The 17,839-nt window shown below is 42.9% G+C and overlaps 1 protein-coding gene across 4 annotated transcripts in view; it reads right to left on the bottom strand.

Moving 5' to 3' along the window:
- Window positions 1–381: 381 nt before the first annotated feature.
- WLS (Wnt ligand secretion mediator) overlaps window positions 382–17,839 on the bottom strand; it is a 97,926-nt gene continuing 80,468 nt past the window's right edge. For 2 of the 4 annotated variants that reach the window (XM_057716714.1, XM_057716734.1), the window contains 2 exons: window positions 11,167–11,320; window positions 382–1,316 (listed from right to left, as the gene is read on the bottom strand). In XM_057716714.1, the coding sequence (XP_057572697.1) occupies window positions 1,207–1,316; window positions 11,167–11,320 (264 nt within the window). In that variant the 3' untranslated portion in view covers window positions 382–1,206. Of the gene's footprint in view, window positions 1,317–1,965; window positions 2,126–4,224; window positions 6,541–11,166; window positions 11,321–17,839 lie in introns of those variants that run through there. The other 2 variants (XR_009050062.1, XM_057716724.1) reach the window with 2 other exon arrangements.

Here is a 17,839-nt window from a genome sequence, read left to right as displayed (position 1 = left end):
CGTGCCTTCTAATCTCAGATCCAGTATTCTTTCTCTCTGCTGTACCACGTTGCCTCTCCAACGGCAGAGTTAAAATACAATGAAACAGGCTATTTGGGGAAGCGGGCATAGGTAGGGGTCATAATCTACTTCTAAATCATACAAATTTTCCCCCCACCCTTTCTGTCACAAATGCCAGCCTAGGGAGGTTAACCATCTAATGCAGAAAATGTCACCCTATTTCCAGAAATATATACCACCCCCAAACATTTGGATTTGATGGCAAAATATTTTAATTTTTCATAAAGCTATTTCCCCCCACCCCACAGACCCAACACGGGAAAGAATCTGCATGCAGGTGTTCCGACTGAGCAGCAGGACGAGGTGTGCACATACACATGTGCATATACATACAGGTTTATTTAAATGATCGGATCTACACTTTCGGAGGCCGTTTGAAGCATCTTATCAAAAGAAAACACATTTTAAGCAAGAGGTTAAAAAAGCTTTTTAGACCCAAAGGCCACTTAATACAATAAATCCTACTTGGGTAGTTAAGCAAACATTTTTTAAAACCCACATCCAACTGACTGGTTAGTATTGGATATACAGATTTGGTTTCAAAGCTGAAATGCCCCTGGTGTAATAGACCTTCTCATGGAATTGTTTTTTTATATTATGCCATAAAAAACAGGGACACACATCTATTGACAACTTAAATATTAACTCAATAGGCTACTTGATGATATAAATAGGGAACAAAAAGGTGGTCACGGACTAGCAGTGGGAAAACTACGACATCGGCCCATCTCGGACTGCAAAGAATGTTAAACTCTACCCTAGAATCTAAAACAGGAAAAAAAAAAAAAAAAAAGAGTCAAATATTCCACCCCATCTGGCCCAAACCATCCCCCAAGGAGTGCACCCCCAACACATGAGGTTTACTAACCACCTGCTACAGATGTTACTATGTCACTAATTAACAATGATCACAGAAAATGTGTCATACCGGAGGTTTTGTTATCATACACAACGCATTAGTGGCTGCAGGCATCTTCCTCCAAGAGCTACCGTCAAGAAGGCAAGCTGACAAATGTCCACACCACTGGTCCAAGAAACCACAGCTAAGAGACAGAGCATTCGTTTGCACATGGAGCTCTCTGGCATGCTCCCCGCTCTAGTCAGAGAAGTTGGGCGTGGGGCGTCCCAGCCAGGTGCTGCAGCCTCCTACTCCTGGGCCTCCTTGCGGGTCAACTTGTAGATCTCAGTGGGTCCATCCACGTGGGTGATGGTGGTGGTGAGCTGGAGTTCTTCCCCACTGTGGACACCCAGATCGCCTGAAACAGGGTTTTTGGTGTTAGATGTGATTAAGGAGGAAGGAGAAAGCTGGGATCCGTCTCAGTAACAACAGCCCAACGGCGGACCTCTTTCACACTGAGCTTAGAGAAAACACCGGGGCACAAACACCTAAAATTAGGGCCGACTCCCACCCTTTGCACTCGGACGTGACAGTAATTTCTTATCACGTCTGTCTCCCCGAGAAGACGTTTTAATGATAGATCAGTCAGCTTACTGCTTACGTTATTCGTAGAGTAGTGTCAGGCACAAAGTAAGTAATGAGAGCTTGCTTTGTGCCTGACACTATTCTTGATGCTTTATACATGATGGTTAAAATCTGTCAAATGCTTCTTCTCTTTCTGTTGAGACGACCATGTGGTTTTTGCCATATTTAATCCTCATAAGAGCCCTCGGAGGCAGGCACTCTGGTCTTGCCAGCTTCACAGGTGAGGGAGCTGGGAGGGGGATTAGGAAGAGGAGCAGACACACAATGGAGCCAGGAACTAGGCCGAGGAAGGTAGGTCTGACGCCAAGATCACAGGTACATTCACTGTGGATAATTTACAAAGCAGCCACACCATGTGAACGTAAAGAAGACCTGCCTATATTTACCAACAGATTGGACAGCGTACTTACTACACGTAATACCTTTAGGAATAATTAGGGGGTTTCTTCTCCAGGAAAAAAGTATCAGAAATGTGCTCTGAATTTTCTATTGCCCCATTCTACACAATGCCAGTGTTCTGGAGTCATCACAGTTGACAAAGGTATTCCTCTGCTACAATGGAACAACGTGGCCTCTTCTCAACTAGCAGGAGAAAAATAAGTTTCTGTGTTAAACCCTTAAAGTCTGCTACCTGCCATAAGACAATTAAGTGAATATATATTGACAAAAGGAAAGTGAAAAACATCCAGACCAAATGGTTCTCAGTTAGACTGTGAGTAGGATGCACGTGTACAGGCATATTTGCTGAGAGCGGTGCTAAAGAACAAAAGGCTAAGGTTCTGTCTGGGATTTTTTTTTACTTATATTGTACACATATGATGTCATAGTTTCTGGAACTGAAATTTTTCCTACTTCAAAGCATGGAATTAAATACACAAGCGCTCTTTTCAATTGGGATTCCACACTGTAACTTAGGAGAAAGCTCTGGCCCAACTAATACCTTGTCACTAGTTTAGGAGTTGCTGGGCATCCAAGACTCTGATGGCTTAGGACCCAAGAGGTCACCGAATTCACTGGCCCTGCAGGCTGCTAGGCTGGTGCTCCTCATGTGTGCCACGGGGTATTCGTTTTTCACTGTAGACCCTCAGCAGCTGTGCAACTAAATCAGTCCTATGAAATGCTGGAACTGCAGCTCTCTACCCAGGATAATCTTTAGTCCCAGAAGAGGGTCATTAGCTGTTGCAGAGACAGTTAATGGCAATTTGGGGCTGTTCTATCGAGGGTCCAATCAAAGGACAGGGGGCAGAGCAAGTACCAAAGGGGAATCAGCCCAGCCTCCAACACTCCTGGCCCTCCGCATGCGCCAATAGGGGAAAAGGCTGCTTAAAGGCTCTACACAGAGCTGCCTGGGGCCACGTGGAACTATTAATTATACAATGAGCACGTTTTCCCAGGTCACTACCTTGCATTCTCACTGCTGCAACTTCTAGTCCACTCCTCAGTCAGGAACAGGCTTAAGCCTCAAATTTCTTGGTCAAAAGCTAGTTCTGGATTTGTATATGTGGGTGAGCCAACCAAAACTTCAAAACCAATTTCATGATCTGCATGTCTGAGAATCATCAAAATTTCAAAGAGAGACCTGAGCACCTCAATAGACCATTAGCACCTCCAAGTGCTTACCTAAGGAATCCCTTTCACTGAGGACTTCTTAGAAATAGATACTAGAGTGTAATCCTACTTGGGTTTTGAACCAAAGGTGCCACTTAAATATTTAAGCTTAAAATGTGATTCCAATTGGCAGGTCCTGGAAAATGTGTATGACCCTACAGATTACATCATGTGAAGAAACAGCCAAAAGTACTCGGGCTTTTTAATTTTAACAGGTACCTATATTATAGTGCTTGTCCTATGTCTGACTCCATTCTAAACACTTTACAAATATTAATGCATTTACTCCTCATTGCCAGCCCTTTGACAGAGGTACTATTTCATCATTTCCATTCTTTTGAAGAAGAAACTGAGGCACAGAGAGGTCAAGTAACTTTCCCAAGACCGAAGTTGATAAATAGTGATGTTGGGTTGAAACCAGAGCAATGAGGCTGCAGAATCCAGGCTCTTCAACCTTTGGCTATGCTGACTCTATGTAAATATTCAAGTTTCCAACAGCCATTGAGACTGTCAGTGAAGTACCAGTCCACACGCAATGCGTTACTGTCATAAATATACACATACAATAATCTGGATGAGTTGTTCAGCACATTAATTTTGCCTTTGCATCTGATGAAGGAAAATTTATAGCACACAACATCAGTGCACTGATAGTAAGAAGAGCTATTATTTATGAGTATTTACCGTATGCACTATTAGAGGCTTAGCATGCCCTGTATTTCCTAATAAGATGTGAAGACACCAAGGCTCAAATAGGCAATGAATTTCTCTAATGTGACCGGGCTTGCTCCCGGCAGAGCTGGAATGAGGACCTGGATCAATGGGACGCTGGCCAGCAAAATCCATGATTCATGTGTGGTTTCATTGTACCTTGAAGGCCAATACTTTCCCCTCAGGGAATGGATGGGAAAATGACGGTGACATAGCAGGAGTGGGGATCCCAACATTTGTCTCTAAACTCCATAGACTCCCTCTTCTGCCAAGGTCTCACTCCATCTGTTACCCTCCCTCTCTCAGCTCCTCTGCTCAGCGCATAAACATGCTTGTCTCTTCCCTTCCAAGACACACCCCCCCCCCAAAAAACACAAAAACACCTTCTGAAAATGTGATATGTTTCTCATTAGGGGAGTGGGGCAGAATAAATGGAAAAGAATAAATTATGAAAGGAAATGAATTCTTCAGTTTGCAGTAAGTCTCTTTGCCTAGTTATGATGTCAATTCATCTCAGCTAATCAACAACAAGATGAAGGCTGGTTTCGAACCACTGTGAAATAAGACCCATCCCTGGCCTTGGATTTAATCTCAAAGGACTATCAATGGATCCATATCTATGGTATCACATCCACAGATATGTGGCTGCTGCTTGATTCTAACTGCCTGGAATGCACACTGGGGATGCGGAAAGCTACATGAACTGCGCCCTAATGATGAAATGACGAGCACAGCTTCCTAAGACTGGCAGCATTTTAATGACAATCATTTGTGTATCTGTGGCTTCTTTCCTCAACAGAAGGGAAACTTCTAATTTAATTCCAAGGTTGTTTCACAGAATTTGGGAGAGATCCACAGTCAGTTCTAATATTAATAAGGGCCTATCTAATTCTGTCCTCACAACCACTATGGCAAATTAACACCTCATTACCCAGATGTGGAAGCCAGAAAGCTCTCACACCATGAGTTCATACTTATTTCTTGAGGTCACACACAGTATATATTGGAGCCAGGATTCCAAACTACCTGTGTCTACCTCCAAAACTTATATGTTCTTTCTATAACATGCCTGACTTTTCTGTGGAATATTTTCTAATCCCACAGCAAACCTCCTCCCATTTTCACCTTCAAAGCTAAGCTCAAATGATAACTGTCTGTAATGATGTCCCTGGTTCATGGCAAAATGAGAAAATCAAGGAGAGGGCAGTGTTTGTAAAGGTAAATTATTTCCATGCCAAGGACTGTTGTCTACTCTAAAATTATATCCTTTCTACATTTTGGTTGTTAACAAAATAGTGGATGGTAGGTTTTCTAAATCTTTAAAAAGAAAAGATTTTTTTTAAAGAATGTGAATCACCAGCACAGTATTTGCTATGTAGTAAGTGATCGTTAAAAAAACACCCACCAAGACTTCCCAATATGGGCCGGTCCAGCTCCTCGCTGCTCTGCTCTGCACCCCAGCACTGGTACTCCCCACTGGGGTTTAGGGGGAAACACTCAGCTAGAAAACAGGTGTGCTTTGGGATGACTCAGCCTTTGTGATTCCTTCTGGGGGATAAGGCAGAGTGGCCTTGGAGGGACAGGATTCAGGGAGCCTGGGTCCAGCCATCTCTCAATCTCTTTCAACCATCAAGTTGGTTTACACCAGGCCTGAAGTGAGCCGTTTCCCCATCTACCTCCAAAGTACCTCCAGACACTCAGTGCCAGGCAGCTCTAAGGCGGGGAACACAAAAAAGCCTAGACATTTTGCATGAAATCTTAGCATCGTGGCTTGAACTGCACCTCCCTGCCAATCCATTTACTGAAGTCCTAATTCCCAGTACCTCAGAATGTGACTGTATTCGGATACAGGGTCTTTAAAGAGGTGATTAAGTCAAAATGAAGTCACCAGGGTGAACCCTAATCCAATACACCCATAATTTCTCCTTATGAGAAAAAGAGATTAGGACACAGACATGCACAGAGAGAAGCCCATGTGAAGACACAGGCTGTTGAGACCCACGTCAGAATCTGAGTCCAGCCCTGGGGGGAGGATCTGTTCCATCCCTGCTCACAGACATCCAGGGGAAGCCTGGGTGGCCACGGGTGGCTGCCTGTCACCTGACACACAAGCAGGGGAAAGATCACAAAAAAAGGCAGCCACTGTCAGAACCTCATGACTCAAACCAAACATTTACTGAGGCAACAAAAGTCAAAGCCACCTTTCCCGTGAAGCAGGCAGCAGACCCCAGAAGCCTCCAGAAGCACAGCTGATACTGAACGGCAGCCTCCAAGACACAGGGCCCGGGATGGCTGCTGTGGCTTCCAGCAGAAGGAGTGTGTCAGACAGAAGACACTTAGTGTGAATAGAAATAGAAAGGAACCTGCTGGCAATTAAAGCGTCTCCGGTTCCCTCTGTCATAGTCATCCAGTCAGGAATTCCATTTCTTGCTTTTTTTCTAAAACCTCCTCACAAGAATTTTATAGACAAAATAACACAAAAATGAAAGCTAGTATCAGGAAAAGTCTGACTTCATAAGCAGGTCCAACGTTCTTTCTTCACATGAACTGGTGACTGAGGGCTGGATCGTGTGTCCTGTATCCAGGGCATCAATGTACCCCTGGGAGATGAAGCCTCCACTCTGGGCTAAGGGTTAACATCAGCCTCTGCTGCAGTTTGTTTCTGCCTGGCAAGACATCTAGAAAGATTCACAGGTTTGTTATGGAAACAGGTAAAAGGAATAGCTTTAATGAAAAGGCATCAGGAGCAGGGCAGAAAATGTGAATGGCCTTGAAAGAGAAGGTCTAAAGTATCTTTGCTAAATGAAAGAAATAAAAGTATATGTATGTCTATATATATGTATACACATATATACATATACACATAAAATGATTATATATAAACGGATACATATATATACATTGATAGTCCATTACATATATTAAAAACCATTCAGTTTTATTAATTAATGTATATTAAATACACACATAGTCTAAATAAACTCTTTCAAAATTCACTGTATGATCCTCAATCAAAATACAGATACAAGCATTCAAAACCATCTTGTTCTTCTGATATAAGAAACACAATTGGGATCTCCATGGTTTACAAAAACTAAGGGTAATCATGTAGCAAACATGGATGTAAATTAATTTTATGACCGTGTGTGTGTACACACACACACAATGACCTGATCTGAATGTGTTTACACCAACGCTGCAGCTCTGGTAGATTAGCCGACAGTTAGGAACCCGGAGCACCACATCCCTGCGGCACCAATTAGCCACCGACAACATGAAAACGTTCTGGCTTGGACGTTCTGGCTGGAGCTGTCCTGCCACGTCCCATGTTTCAGGAGGCAGAGGAGGAAGTCTCGTCTCCCAGACCAGGCTACCAGTTCTGTGAGAGCAAGTACCGTGTCTTTGTCACTCCACCCTCTCAAACCCAGCACAGTGCTAAGCACTGAGGCACTCACTGCTTTGTTTCTAAGGCTCGCTTTCTGAGCCACACAATAAAGAGAAACAGAATTATGTGAGAGAATATTCTTTGGGAATCGACCCTTTCTCGAACCTGCTGCCCGTTTTGTTTCTCTCTGTCCGTGCCTTGACCAAAATGGAGAAGCAAAAGTCTATCCTTCTGCTTTCATCTCCTTCCTACCCACTCCCCTCCACATACACACACTTCTCGGCATCTCTCCATCTCCCAAACAAAACAACACTTCTCACAGGTTCTTTCTCTTTCCTTCGCGCCTTTGGCCTCTGCTGCTTCAGAAACTGCTTGCCACGTTCCTGGAAACAAGCCCTTTCCAGAGGTTCACCCAGGACCCATTTCACGAAGGCAAGAAGAACTGCACACCTGGGATTCATTTTCCACAGCAAGAAATCCAAATTCTTGGCTCTAGAGCTTGAAAGCGAGAGCGGGGAGGGAGTCCAAGCCATTTAAAAATAAAAACTTTCCACAAGAAAGGAAAAGGAGCATGGGAAGGCTGAGGGAGGAGGAGGAATGCCATCCAGAGACTGGGAGAATTTAAAAATACAGTGTATCACTCTGAGCATTCATTTTCTAGGTTTCCATGTAAGATTCCAAATTAGCTCTTTCCAAGGAGCGTCAAAATCTTGGCAAACGCGCCATAATTTCTACGATACTTTGTGTGGTCTGGCAGCAGCAGAAGAGATGAAAAGGGAAGAGAGCAGAGAAGGAAAACGATCGGAGAACCCAACTTGGAAGAGCCCCTTCCAAATGCACAAGGCAGTACCACCCGGGGAGCGAAGGGCTCAGCAAGCTGACAGGGGCTTATGGGCTGCTGCAGAGTCATAGCGGGTCATGTCACCACCGCAGAGCTGCTACGTCGTGCAACTAAAAATTGTGTTTATGATCAGAAGAGGGTCGCAAAAGAGTCTTCCCGCAAGATTGCTTGAATGTTTTTCAATAAGGGCCCTAGTGGCATTTAGGTGGGACAACTCTTTATTACAAGTGACTGTTTTGCTCATTGCAGGACAATCTAGCATCCCTAAAATCCGGCCACAAAATGCCAGTGGCACGTCCCGGTCATAAATGACAATCCAGAACAACGATGAACATTTCCAAACACCTCCAGGCAAGGGATTCAGGGGATATGACCTCCTGTTTGGAACAGCTTTTGAGCTTCCTGTGAAAATTACAGATCTCTGTATTGTGCTGTTTTCAAGAACAGAAAATCTGTTGGGGAACAAATCAAGTTCTATTCTCAACTGCAAGGCTCGATGCCTAGGAGTATGGCTGTCGTGCTGGGTAAGAAGCCCTCCTGGGAGCTGCCTAACACTTGGCTCACAGCTCAAGCATCTGGCCCCACAGGGTGGCAGGCAGTCATCCTGCCTCTGCAGGCCTGGCCACCGCTCTGGCCTCCCATGTGCCTGCAAGTGCTGGGCTGGGGCAAATTCTCACCAGTGTTTGGAAACCCCTTATGTGTGACAGAAGCACCCCCTTGCCTGCCACTTTATGAAAGGAGGCGCTCTTCTGCCCCTTCCTTGATAACAGGAATGAAGAGAACCATAAAATTTTACGGTCCCAAAATATTTTAAGAGATCACGTACAGGTGGGAGAAGGGGTGCACAGAGAAGTGAAGCAGTTTGCCAACAGTCACACAATAAAAACAATCAGAATAGTTTATGTCCATAAAGTGCTGTAGCACACGGTCAGTTCTCAATAACTGTTACCCGCCAGGATTATTATTCCAACATCCCAGGAAGTCCAGCCATTGTTTTAGGTGGTATTTCCCTGGAAGGCAGGAACTCCACCTACCATGTTCCTGCTTAATACTCTTAAGTCAAGGACAAGTCCGTATGGTTTCTGTCAAAGTTCAAAAGAATGGCCATGAAATGAAATGAAGATTCTTGTTCACAAGCCCAGAATCCCTTCCTCTGGCGTTACGGAGGGCCCCCGAGAGGCCAAATGCTCCCAATGCCACGCATGTAGTAAAACACAGAGTGCCAGCAGTGGAAAGGAAGCTGAAGGCTACCGAGCTCACAAGCTTTAAAGAAGGGCAGCCAATCAAACCAAGAGTTGGGCAGGTGGGTCGGTGAGCGAAAGGTCTTTATTCTTGCCCAGGACCCATGGTCAGAGATGGACCTGATACTGAGCATGACAGGAAGTCATGGAGTAGAGAGGAAGAGAGGCCTGGTCTCTAGGATGCTTTTGTACAGAAGAGGCACTGGGGACAGATGGTGGCTGAGACCTTTCCACGCCCCTTTCTCCTCAGCACAGATGCAGGAGAGAGAGCACACAGGCAATCTCATCTACGACACCTACACAGCGAGTGTCACGTGAAGAGTGTAATCATGTTCCCCCAGGCCTGTTCTTTAGAACATTAGTTCCAAAAGATACCCTGCCTGGAGAAAGGGTTCCAGGGCCAAATGATTTAATAATTTGGAAGTGGGACTTCCCTGGCGGTCCAGTGGTTAAGACTCGGCGCTCCCAATGCAGGGTAGGTCCCACATGCCACAACTAAAGATTCCACATGCCACAATGAAGATCCCATGTGCCGCAGTTAAGACCCAGTGCAACCAAATAAATAAATAAACATTTTGAAAAAATAATAATTTGGAAGTGCTGTCACCCCCCCACCCATTTTAAAAGATTTACAGTACAAATTAATAAGCTAAAGGCATTAAGATATCTTGTAGCAAAATCATATTAATGCTAATTAAAAACCCAATGATTCTCAAACTCATTTGACTACTAAAGCCTACCAACAATATTCTATTGAATGTAATTTGCCAGACTCCAACTGGGGTGATCAGGAATAGGTTTGAAGGAGGAGGAAACAATTATGAATGGACCCAAAAGATGAGTAGGGTTTTATCAGGCCCAGATGGAGGGGGAGATACGAATCCCTTCACTCAGCAGACACTTCTGAGCACTTCCTATGAGCAAGGCCAACCCTCAGTGCCCCGCAGACATGCAGACCTTAAGCCCTGATCTCTGCTTCAGGGTAGAGTGAAGGGCACTGGCTTTGATCTGACAAAAACCATCTTATGTTTGGGGAACAGTAGGCACATGGCCAGGGTAAAGCAGGTATGAAAAAGGGAAGAAAGAATAAGGGTGGAGCCAAACAATGTAGGCCTAAGTATGCACAGAAGGAGCTATCAGATGTGTTTTTTACCAGGCCACCTCTTCCATGTGAACAGCACTGGCCCAGGCAGTAATGTTCATTTCCCTCTGCTATGGCTGGTAGAGAAACCCCAAGCAAGCCTCTCCCTTTTTAGGTCTCAGTCTCCTCATCTACAAAATGACTGGACTACGTTCTCCAAGGCTCCTTGCAGCATCAACACCAAAGACAGCACGTACTAGCACTTAAGGGGAGGAAGGCTATGGGGATAGGAGAATAGCTATTGGTTTGGATGTGTCAACAGGCTTGCAGGAAAATGAGCAGGGGAAAAAGGAAGCTAGCTCCACTTCAACTCAGGGCCCAGTCCCCATCCACCCGATATCTCAGATTGTGGTTCTCAAACTAGAAGAATAAATATGGCACACTTTCCAACAGTCAGTTTTGTTCAAAAAATTGAGGAAAGCAAATTTAATTTCTGTACTAAGACTGGGAGGTGTCGTAGACTAGGACGTAATGTTCCCAATGTATTTTAAAGATTTTTTAAAAATGAGGACTTATAGAAATATCTGCCTTTGCCTTGTGCAGCTTTTTATCTTATGGCCCCAGAGTTCCTGGAGGTGCTCGTTCACATGGAGAGAATGTATGACTGGGGAACTCGGAGCCTTTGCTATCTAAGTCCTGTAGAGACAGAAGCCTACTTATCCTGAATAAAGCTATGCCAAAGAGACTGGAACTCACCGTTGGACTGGTCTTCCCCATAGTTCTTATGGGATGGTGCATACAAGAACATCAAAGCAAAGACGTACAGGTTCCACATGCCATAGATGCCTGTGAAAAAGGCACTGTTCACTTGGACCGTGACGCCGCCCCACTTCCAATGGCCTTCAGTCACCTATGGGAAAAAGGAGTGACATTCAGTTGGATCCAAGAAGAAACAATTCCAACACAGGAACCAACTAACACAAAACCAAGTCTCTTCCATATATGGGAAAGTGAAGGGCCATATAAGACTCTATTTTTTACTAGTGAATCATACTAGTATGAATTAAGGTTAATTGAGGGCTTACTATGTGTCAGGCACAAAGTCAGTGGTGCTCATCTTGGCTACACATCAGCATCACCTGGGGAGTGTCTCTTCCTAAAACAGCAGTACATCATTATCCCTAATTTAATGAAACTGCATTTGAGTCTAACACTCATCTACAATTACAGTCTTCTGCTACCTGTCTTCCCAGCTGGATAAAAACTCCCTGAAGGCAGAGACCAGTTCCAGTTTGCTTTCTGCCATATCTTCAGTGCCTGATGTACCACAGGGTTAGTTAAATAAATAAATGGGTCCTTGGAGTGAGTAGTTTTCCTTGGGGGAGCAGTGTGGAGAAGCAGAAAGGCACAGCCTTGAAGTCAGAGACATGGATTCAAATCCAGGCTCTACCACTCACTTTCTGTTTAATGTAAGAGAAGTAAGATTAAGACTTTAAACTTCAGTTTTCTTAAGTGCAAAACAAAACTTGCAGGGTTACTAAGGAGAATTAAGTAAAAATATTTCTAGAAATTTCCTGGCACACAGCAAACATTCAAAAAATCTTATTTTATAATGTCACCCTATGTAAGTCACTCACGAAGGTAATTATGAAGCTTTCATGTGCTTCACAATTCAGCAAGAATGTTTTGAGGCTGGTTTTGTCTATGTTGATGATTTGGTAATTGTTTGAAGGGCTAATGACATACGGCTTGCACTAAGAACTGTCAAGAAACCTGTTGAGCAGAGGAACTAATAATTTGTGCTAGCTCTGAGATAAATGAAATGATTTTGATCACTTCTGCTTGCTACAGGAAATCTTAAATGGGAGTAAAAGAAAGTATAGAACAGATGTTCTTGTGAGGAGGCTGGAGTATATAAACCATCTCTAGGAGCCCCTCCTTCTAGGAGCTAAAGTGTAAGATGGCAAGCTACCTCTAAATGTTAATGGTTTAAACAGGTTGATTTCACCTCCTGTTTATGAGGAAGTGGGTCTATATTCATATGGTACCCTCTGTACAACCCATGACCCACAGGAGCCCAGGAAGAATAAAGCTATAAGGACAGGTATTTCCTTCTGAAAGACCTGGAGTGTCAGTTAGCCAGGTTAATGGATTATAGACTTACCAGTTTTAGTTTGGCCTTGGTAATATATAATTTTTCATTTTTGTGATTCATAAACAAACCACCACCACTAACTCTTATTTACTTTGGGGAATAATTCACTTTATATGACATGCTCAGGAAAGTTTTTTGGCAAAGAAGGATTTCATAACCATCAATGATTTTAGAACAACATGCCAGCATTCAAGCTATTTAGGACTGCTTCTTAGAAATGTCTCTGAGTGTCACTCTTCTTACTTTTAAGTACAGAATTTCCTAATTTTATAAAAACTTACAATACTTAGAGCATACTTAAGGTGATTTTTAATGCATATAATGGAAGGGGAGAAGAAGCCCTAAGATAGGTTTTGGAAATCCATGTACCCGCTATCATAACAAAGGGAACTCTTCTTTATGTGATTAAGGAGGGGAAGTAAGGCTGGGGGAACTAAAGGTAATGTGGAATAAGGCAGTTCTTATTTTCTTCTACTGTGTTAAGGCAGTGGGCCCCTCAGCTAGGGGAAGGGCCTGCAGGAGAGCCTACTTCCTGTAATATAAGCTGGGAATACTTCAGTATTGACAACTTGGCTGAAATCGACTCTTGCTAGGCCTGGCATAACTGACCCATCTAAGGAAACATCCCCCTGCATGCCTGGTGCACAGTGGTGCTCTACAGACAGATGTCTGTTGAATCAATACAGGCAAAAGCATAGGGATGTGTAGGAATGCCGGCACAACTACAGGGAGGTAGAAAGGGGATATAGAAAGAGCCACTTTTAGGAAATATCTGACGAAGTAAAAAGAAAATATCGCAGTCCATAGTAAACCATAATAATTACACGTAAAAGTAAAAGGAGTAGTCAATGGGTAATAAGTACAATTCTTTTAAGTAGTGCTCTCTACTATATTCCTTTGTTATCCCTTAAAACAAATCATTAACACAGACATTAACGAAGCTAAGATTTTTAGAAATAATAACAAGGATAATGGTAGTTAACGTTTATTCAATGCTAATGATGTCAGGCACTATACTAAGAACTGTACATGGAAGACATCATTTCTTCTTAATAACAACTCTATGAGGTAGGCAGGCAATGTCTCCACTCAACTCATGGGTAAACTGTGACACAGAGTACCTTGTCCAAGATTGCTCAGCCAGAAAATGGTGGCTCTGACCCACCAAGAGGAGGTGGGTGTTCCTAACCATTATATAACACAAGAGTGGGAATATTATCTAAACTAGGATGAGTCTCTTAGTTAGAGAGACGAAGAGGCCACTATTGTCAGGTCAAATTTCCTTTGAAATTCACTTAATTGAGCACAATGCACATAGTTATACACTATGTGTGTATATATACACATACATACATATGTATACACGTACGTATATATATATACACACACACATACACACACAGGTTTTTAGATTCAAATCTGTACAGTAATTTATATGCACTATGTATCCCAGACGTAGTATTGTTTGGTATATAACAAACTGGATACATATGCAAAATACAGTTTCACAGCAGAACCCCTGAAATGAGGTGCTTATCCTACGAGGGGCACATGGAGCCAGGACTGACTGGCTGAGGAAACGGCAGATTCACACCCCCATCTCATGCCTGCTCTGGGACACATGTCCTTGCTTGGAATGGAGTTGCAGAATTACCCACACTATTTGATTTGTAATCTCCAAATACATTACTTCCTGCTGAGGGCAAAGAGTTGAATTTGCATAAATGGAATGTATACATAATGTCACTTTACTGTTTGGAGACCCCATTGTGCCTTCCCTTCTTCTCTCTCAATTATTTATGCCTGAGACATCCTGAGCTCTGAGTACATTCCCACCAATATGTACCACAATGAACAGCCTCAACAGAGCAGGCCTTGTAAATCCAAAATCGTGTTAATGGCAAGGCAAAGAGGTGACAGTCACCCCCTTTAAACTTTCAGAAAGAAAAATCAGGTAGCCCCAACCAAAAAAGAATAAAAAAGAAGAAAGAAAGAAAGAAAAGAATCTCCCCTCTGCCTAAAGTCTTATTTCTAAAAGTCCCCGTTTTTCCTGATTTCACATTTGAACAATTTACTTTTGTGTGAAACCACCCAATTATACCCCTGTAGCCAAGTGAAGGTCAAATCCTTTTACACCCAGTAGTCTTGACAACCAACATTCCACTTCACAACAAGATTTCCAAATCCCAGACACAGGCTCTCTTACTGGAAACATTTCCTCTGTAAGTAACAGAGTGAAGTGATCACATACAAAAAAGAACTGGGGACAGGCTCTCTGGGAGTTTGCTGCATGCGGCTTGACCTGAATGTCAGGCACCTGGAGTCCCCTTAGTAAAGGTCAGTGACCTTCTCTCCTGCATTGCACTTCTGTTCCCTGCTGCCTGCCACCTCTAAACGGAACGCCCCTTTCTTTTCTAGAGGGAAGGGGCTAAAACACCAGGCTGATAGGTGCCATCGCTCCGTTGCCATGACTGAGGCCATTAAAATGGCAGGCATTAAAAGACTGCACCTCAGTACCCAGCTACAAAGCCTCAAGGTCACTGCATTCCACAGCTTCTGTCGGCCTTTCATTCCTGGCCTCAGAGCTTCAATATCCTGGCAAGATTCCCCTCGCATTATATTTCATGGGGCTTAAATGCAAGCTCTCCCAGCAAGTCTGAGAGTATAATGGGAGTTTTAATACATTCCTTTTACCTAAGGCTGGGATCTATTTCAAAAAGTTACCCAATAGGTTTTCTTTCAGGTGAGCTCATTGCTGAGACATTCCAAAATGACATTAAAAAATAAATCCTCTGATGACTGTATTAATACAGTACCTGGGACACTGAGAGTTATGCCTGAAAACGTCTTAGATATCTATAAATAAACCTTAAAAAAATAACCCAGCAGGAGGACTGTAAGGAGCTAATGGAATCCAAAAGACCTCATTGCTACCCCCTTAGAGTTGAAATCCACTCCAGGCCAACTGTCACAGCAGATATAAAAAGGCAGCCACAGGCTGGAGCTGTGTTAGAAAATACTGGGCAGTAGAATATTAATCTTTTTTTCCAAAGAAAAGCCATAAACTCTGTGACTTGGAAGCCTAGCCTCCTTTGCTTCAAAAAGGTGCACTAATTAAACATGCACAAGATTAAATTTGGGCAACATGTAGCCAGCTTAAAGATCAGCCAAAAAGTCCCTCTTGACTTCAGATGGGAGAAACAAGAGAGTAAGTGGGACGGGGTGGGGCTGTGGGGGGAATGACTTCAGCTTTCTAAAGTGGCAGAAGCACGTGTCAGGAGCAAAGATGCCCTTTCGTTCTGCCTCCCTGAGAACGTATCTTGGTATTACCACCTTTTATTCTTCAGCCCATCTTCCTTGAGGTTCTGTTTCTCCAAGAAGTGAGTCCTGCTCTCTCAGCCTTGCAGAACTCACTGTATTAAGTGTCACAATGCATTACTGAGGGACCGGAGGACTGGAAAGCATTTTGGTCACATGAAGGAATCAGACAAGGGATAAGTCCGGCCTCAGACACCCTTGTTTGAGCCTCAGCTGGTTGAATAAAAAACCCATTCAGAATTTGAAATATTTTTACTGCATTTGGAGTGGAGGGTGATGTTTCCAGGGTTTTATAAACAGTCTGATACAAACACAGCACTGTTACAGGTCAAAGCAGAGGTGGTGAACAGAAGTTCTGAAGATGTGTATGTATGCTTGTTTTATTTTTTTTCTACTCACATCAGCCTTCGGCAGCAGCACTAACACTGCCCAGTGGGTGTAGCCAACAGGGCTCTAGGGGTTGGAGGCACCCTTGGGTATCCTTGGATAGAATTCAAGAGGGTTCATGAACTGGAGTGGGAAAAAGTTTTATCTTTATTTTCACCAGTCTCTAACTGAAAGTTACCATCTCCTTCAAGTATAAGTGTAAAAAACAAATCCCCACAATATTAGCAATACCTGTAATTTTGTCACCAATAGAAATCATATTTTCATATCAATTACACACATATCTGAAATCTCTCTAATATGTATAATTGTAAATATATATCATCTATCTATCTATCTATCTATCTATCTATCTATCTATCTGATTCCCTTTGAAATCCAAAGTATTTTGTTCACTTAAAAACATTCAAATAAGAGGCCTCTGAATGTTTGGAAGGCCATGGCCTTCAACCTAAGGTTACCTAAGGGGTCTAGGACACAAAAAAGCTTAGGAGCCCCTCTCCTAAAAGGAAACTTGCTAGCAGAACGAGGCGAGTCTTGTCCTAAGGCTCTATCTGCACTACTAACATTCTCAACTTCAACCACATATAGGGATGACAGACCAGTTGGCAAAGAAAATCAAAAAGACTGGATTTTGGTTCCTAGCTTACCGGATGTCCTTTGGCACAACACTCACCATTACTGCTGTTCATAAGAGCACAGCTCTTGATGCTCACAGAGTGCCAGGCGCTCTGCACATCACTTTGCAAGTATTGCTTCACATGATGCTTACAGCCACCTTCTGTAGGTGGTACTATTTTTATATCCATTTTACAGGTAAGAATATTAAACTTTAGAAGTATTCAGTAATCCATCCATAGTCCCACCCAGCTGGAAAACAGCATAAATGGGAAATGTCTCTAAGGCCATTAGATTTCATATTCTAGCAAACTGGGATAATTTCTATCCTACTTACCCATCAGACTTTTATAAAGCTCAAAATAATGATAGGTACATAATATGTATGATTTAAATAGTACTTTCTACTTTCCAAAACAAGTTACCAATATTTAAAAGTCATTGGCATTACCAATATTGAGATTTTCAAGCACAGCAAAATTTTGAGCTTTGGAAATAACCAGCGGAAAGATAAAGCTCCATCAAGGGGACTTTTTAATTACATTTCATGTTTAAGTGCCAATATAATTGTTACAAAGAATAGCTGATGGACTGTAAAAGGATCTGTGTTAATGCTAGATAAGGATCAAATAAAATTAGTACTTGCTTGTTCGTGTTCTGCTATAGAGATTGAAAAGTTACTCTCTTAAGTAAATGAAACAAGTGTCCTTCAGTCTAGCTGCAGGCTTTTAATTCATTTAGCAACTTTTCCACAGGAGGCTGTTCTGAAAGGAAAATTCAGTCTACCTCTGGCCAGGTGATAACAAGTCCCAGATTAGAGCAGCCTAAAAACAATGGCTTGATTAGCTGCCCAGTGTAACAGCCTCTCTGCTCCTTTCACAGTAGCTCTATAAAATTTTCTGTGCAAAGCAGAGGCACCTTTTCAGAACATTCTCATCCTGACCTCTGGGT

Source organism: Hippopotamus amphibius, chromosome 1 (assembly GCF_030028045.1).
Source record: "Hippopotamus amphibius kiboko isolate mHipAmp2 chromosome 1, mHipAmp2.hap2, whole genome shotgun sequence".
NCBI classification, from domain to species: Eukaryota; Metazoa; Chordata; class Mammalia; order Artiodactyla; family Hippopotamidae; genus Hippopotamus; species Hippopotamus amphibius.
The sequence above is the reverse complement of the archived record's forward strand: the minus strand, read 5'-3'. Positions and strand labels throughout refer to the sequence as shown.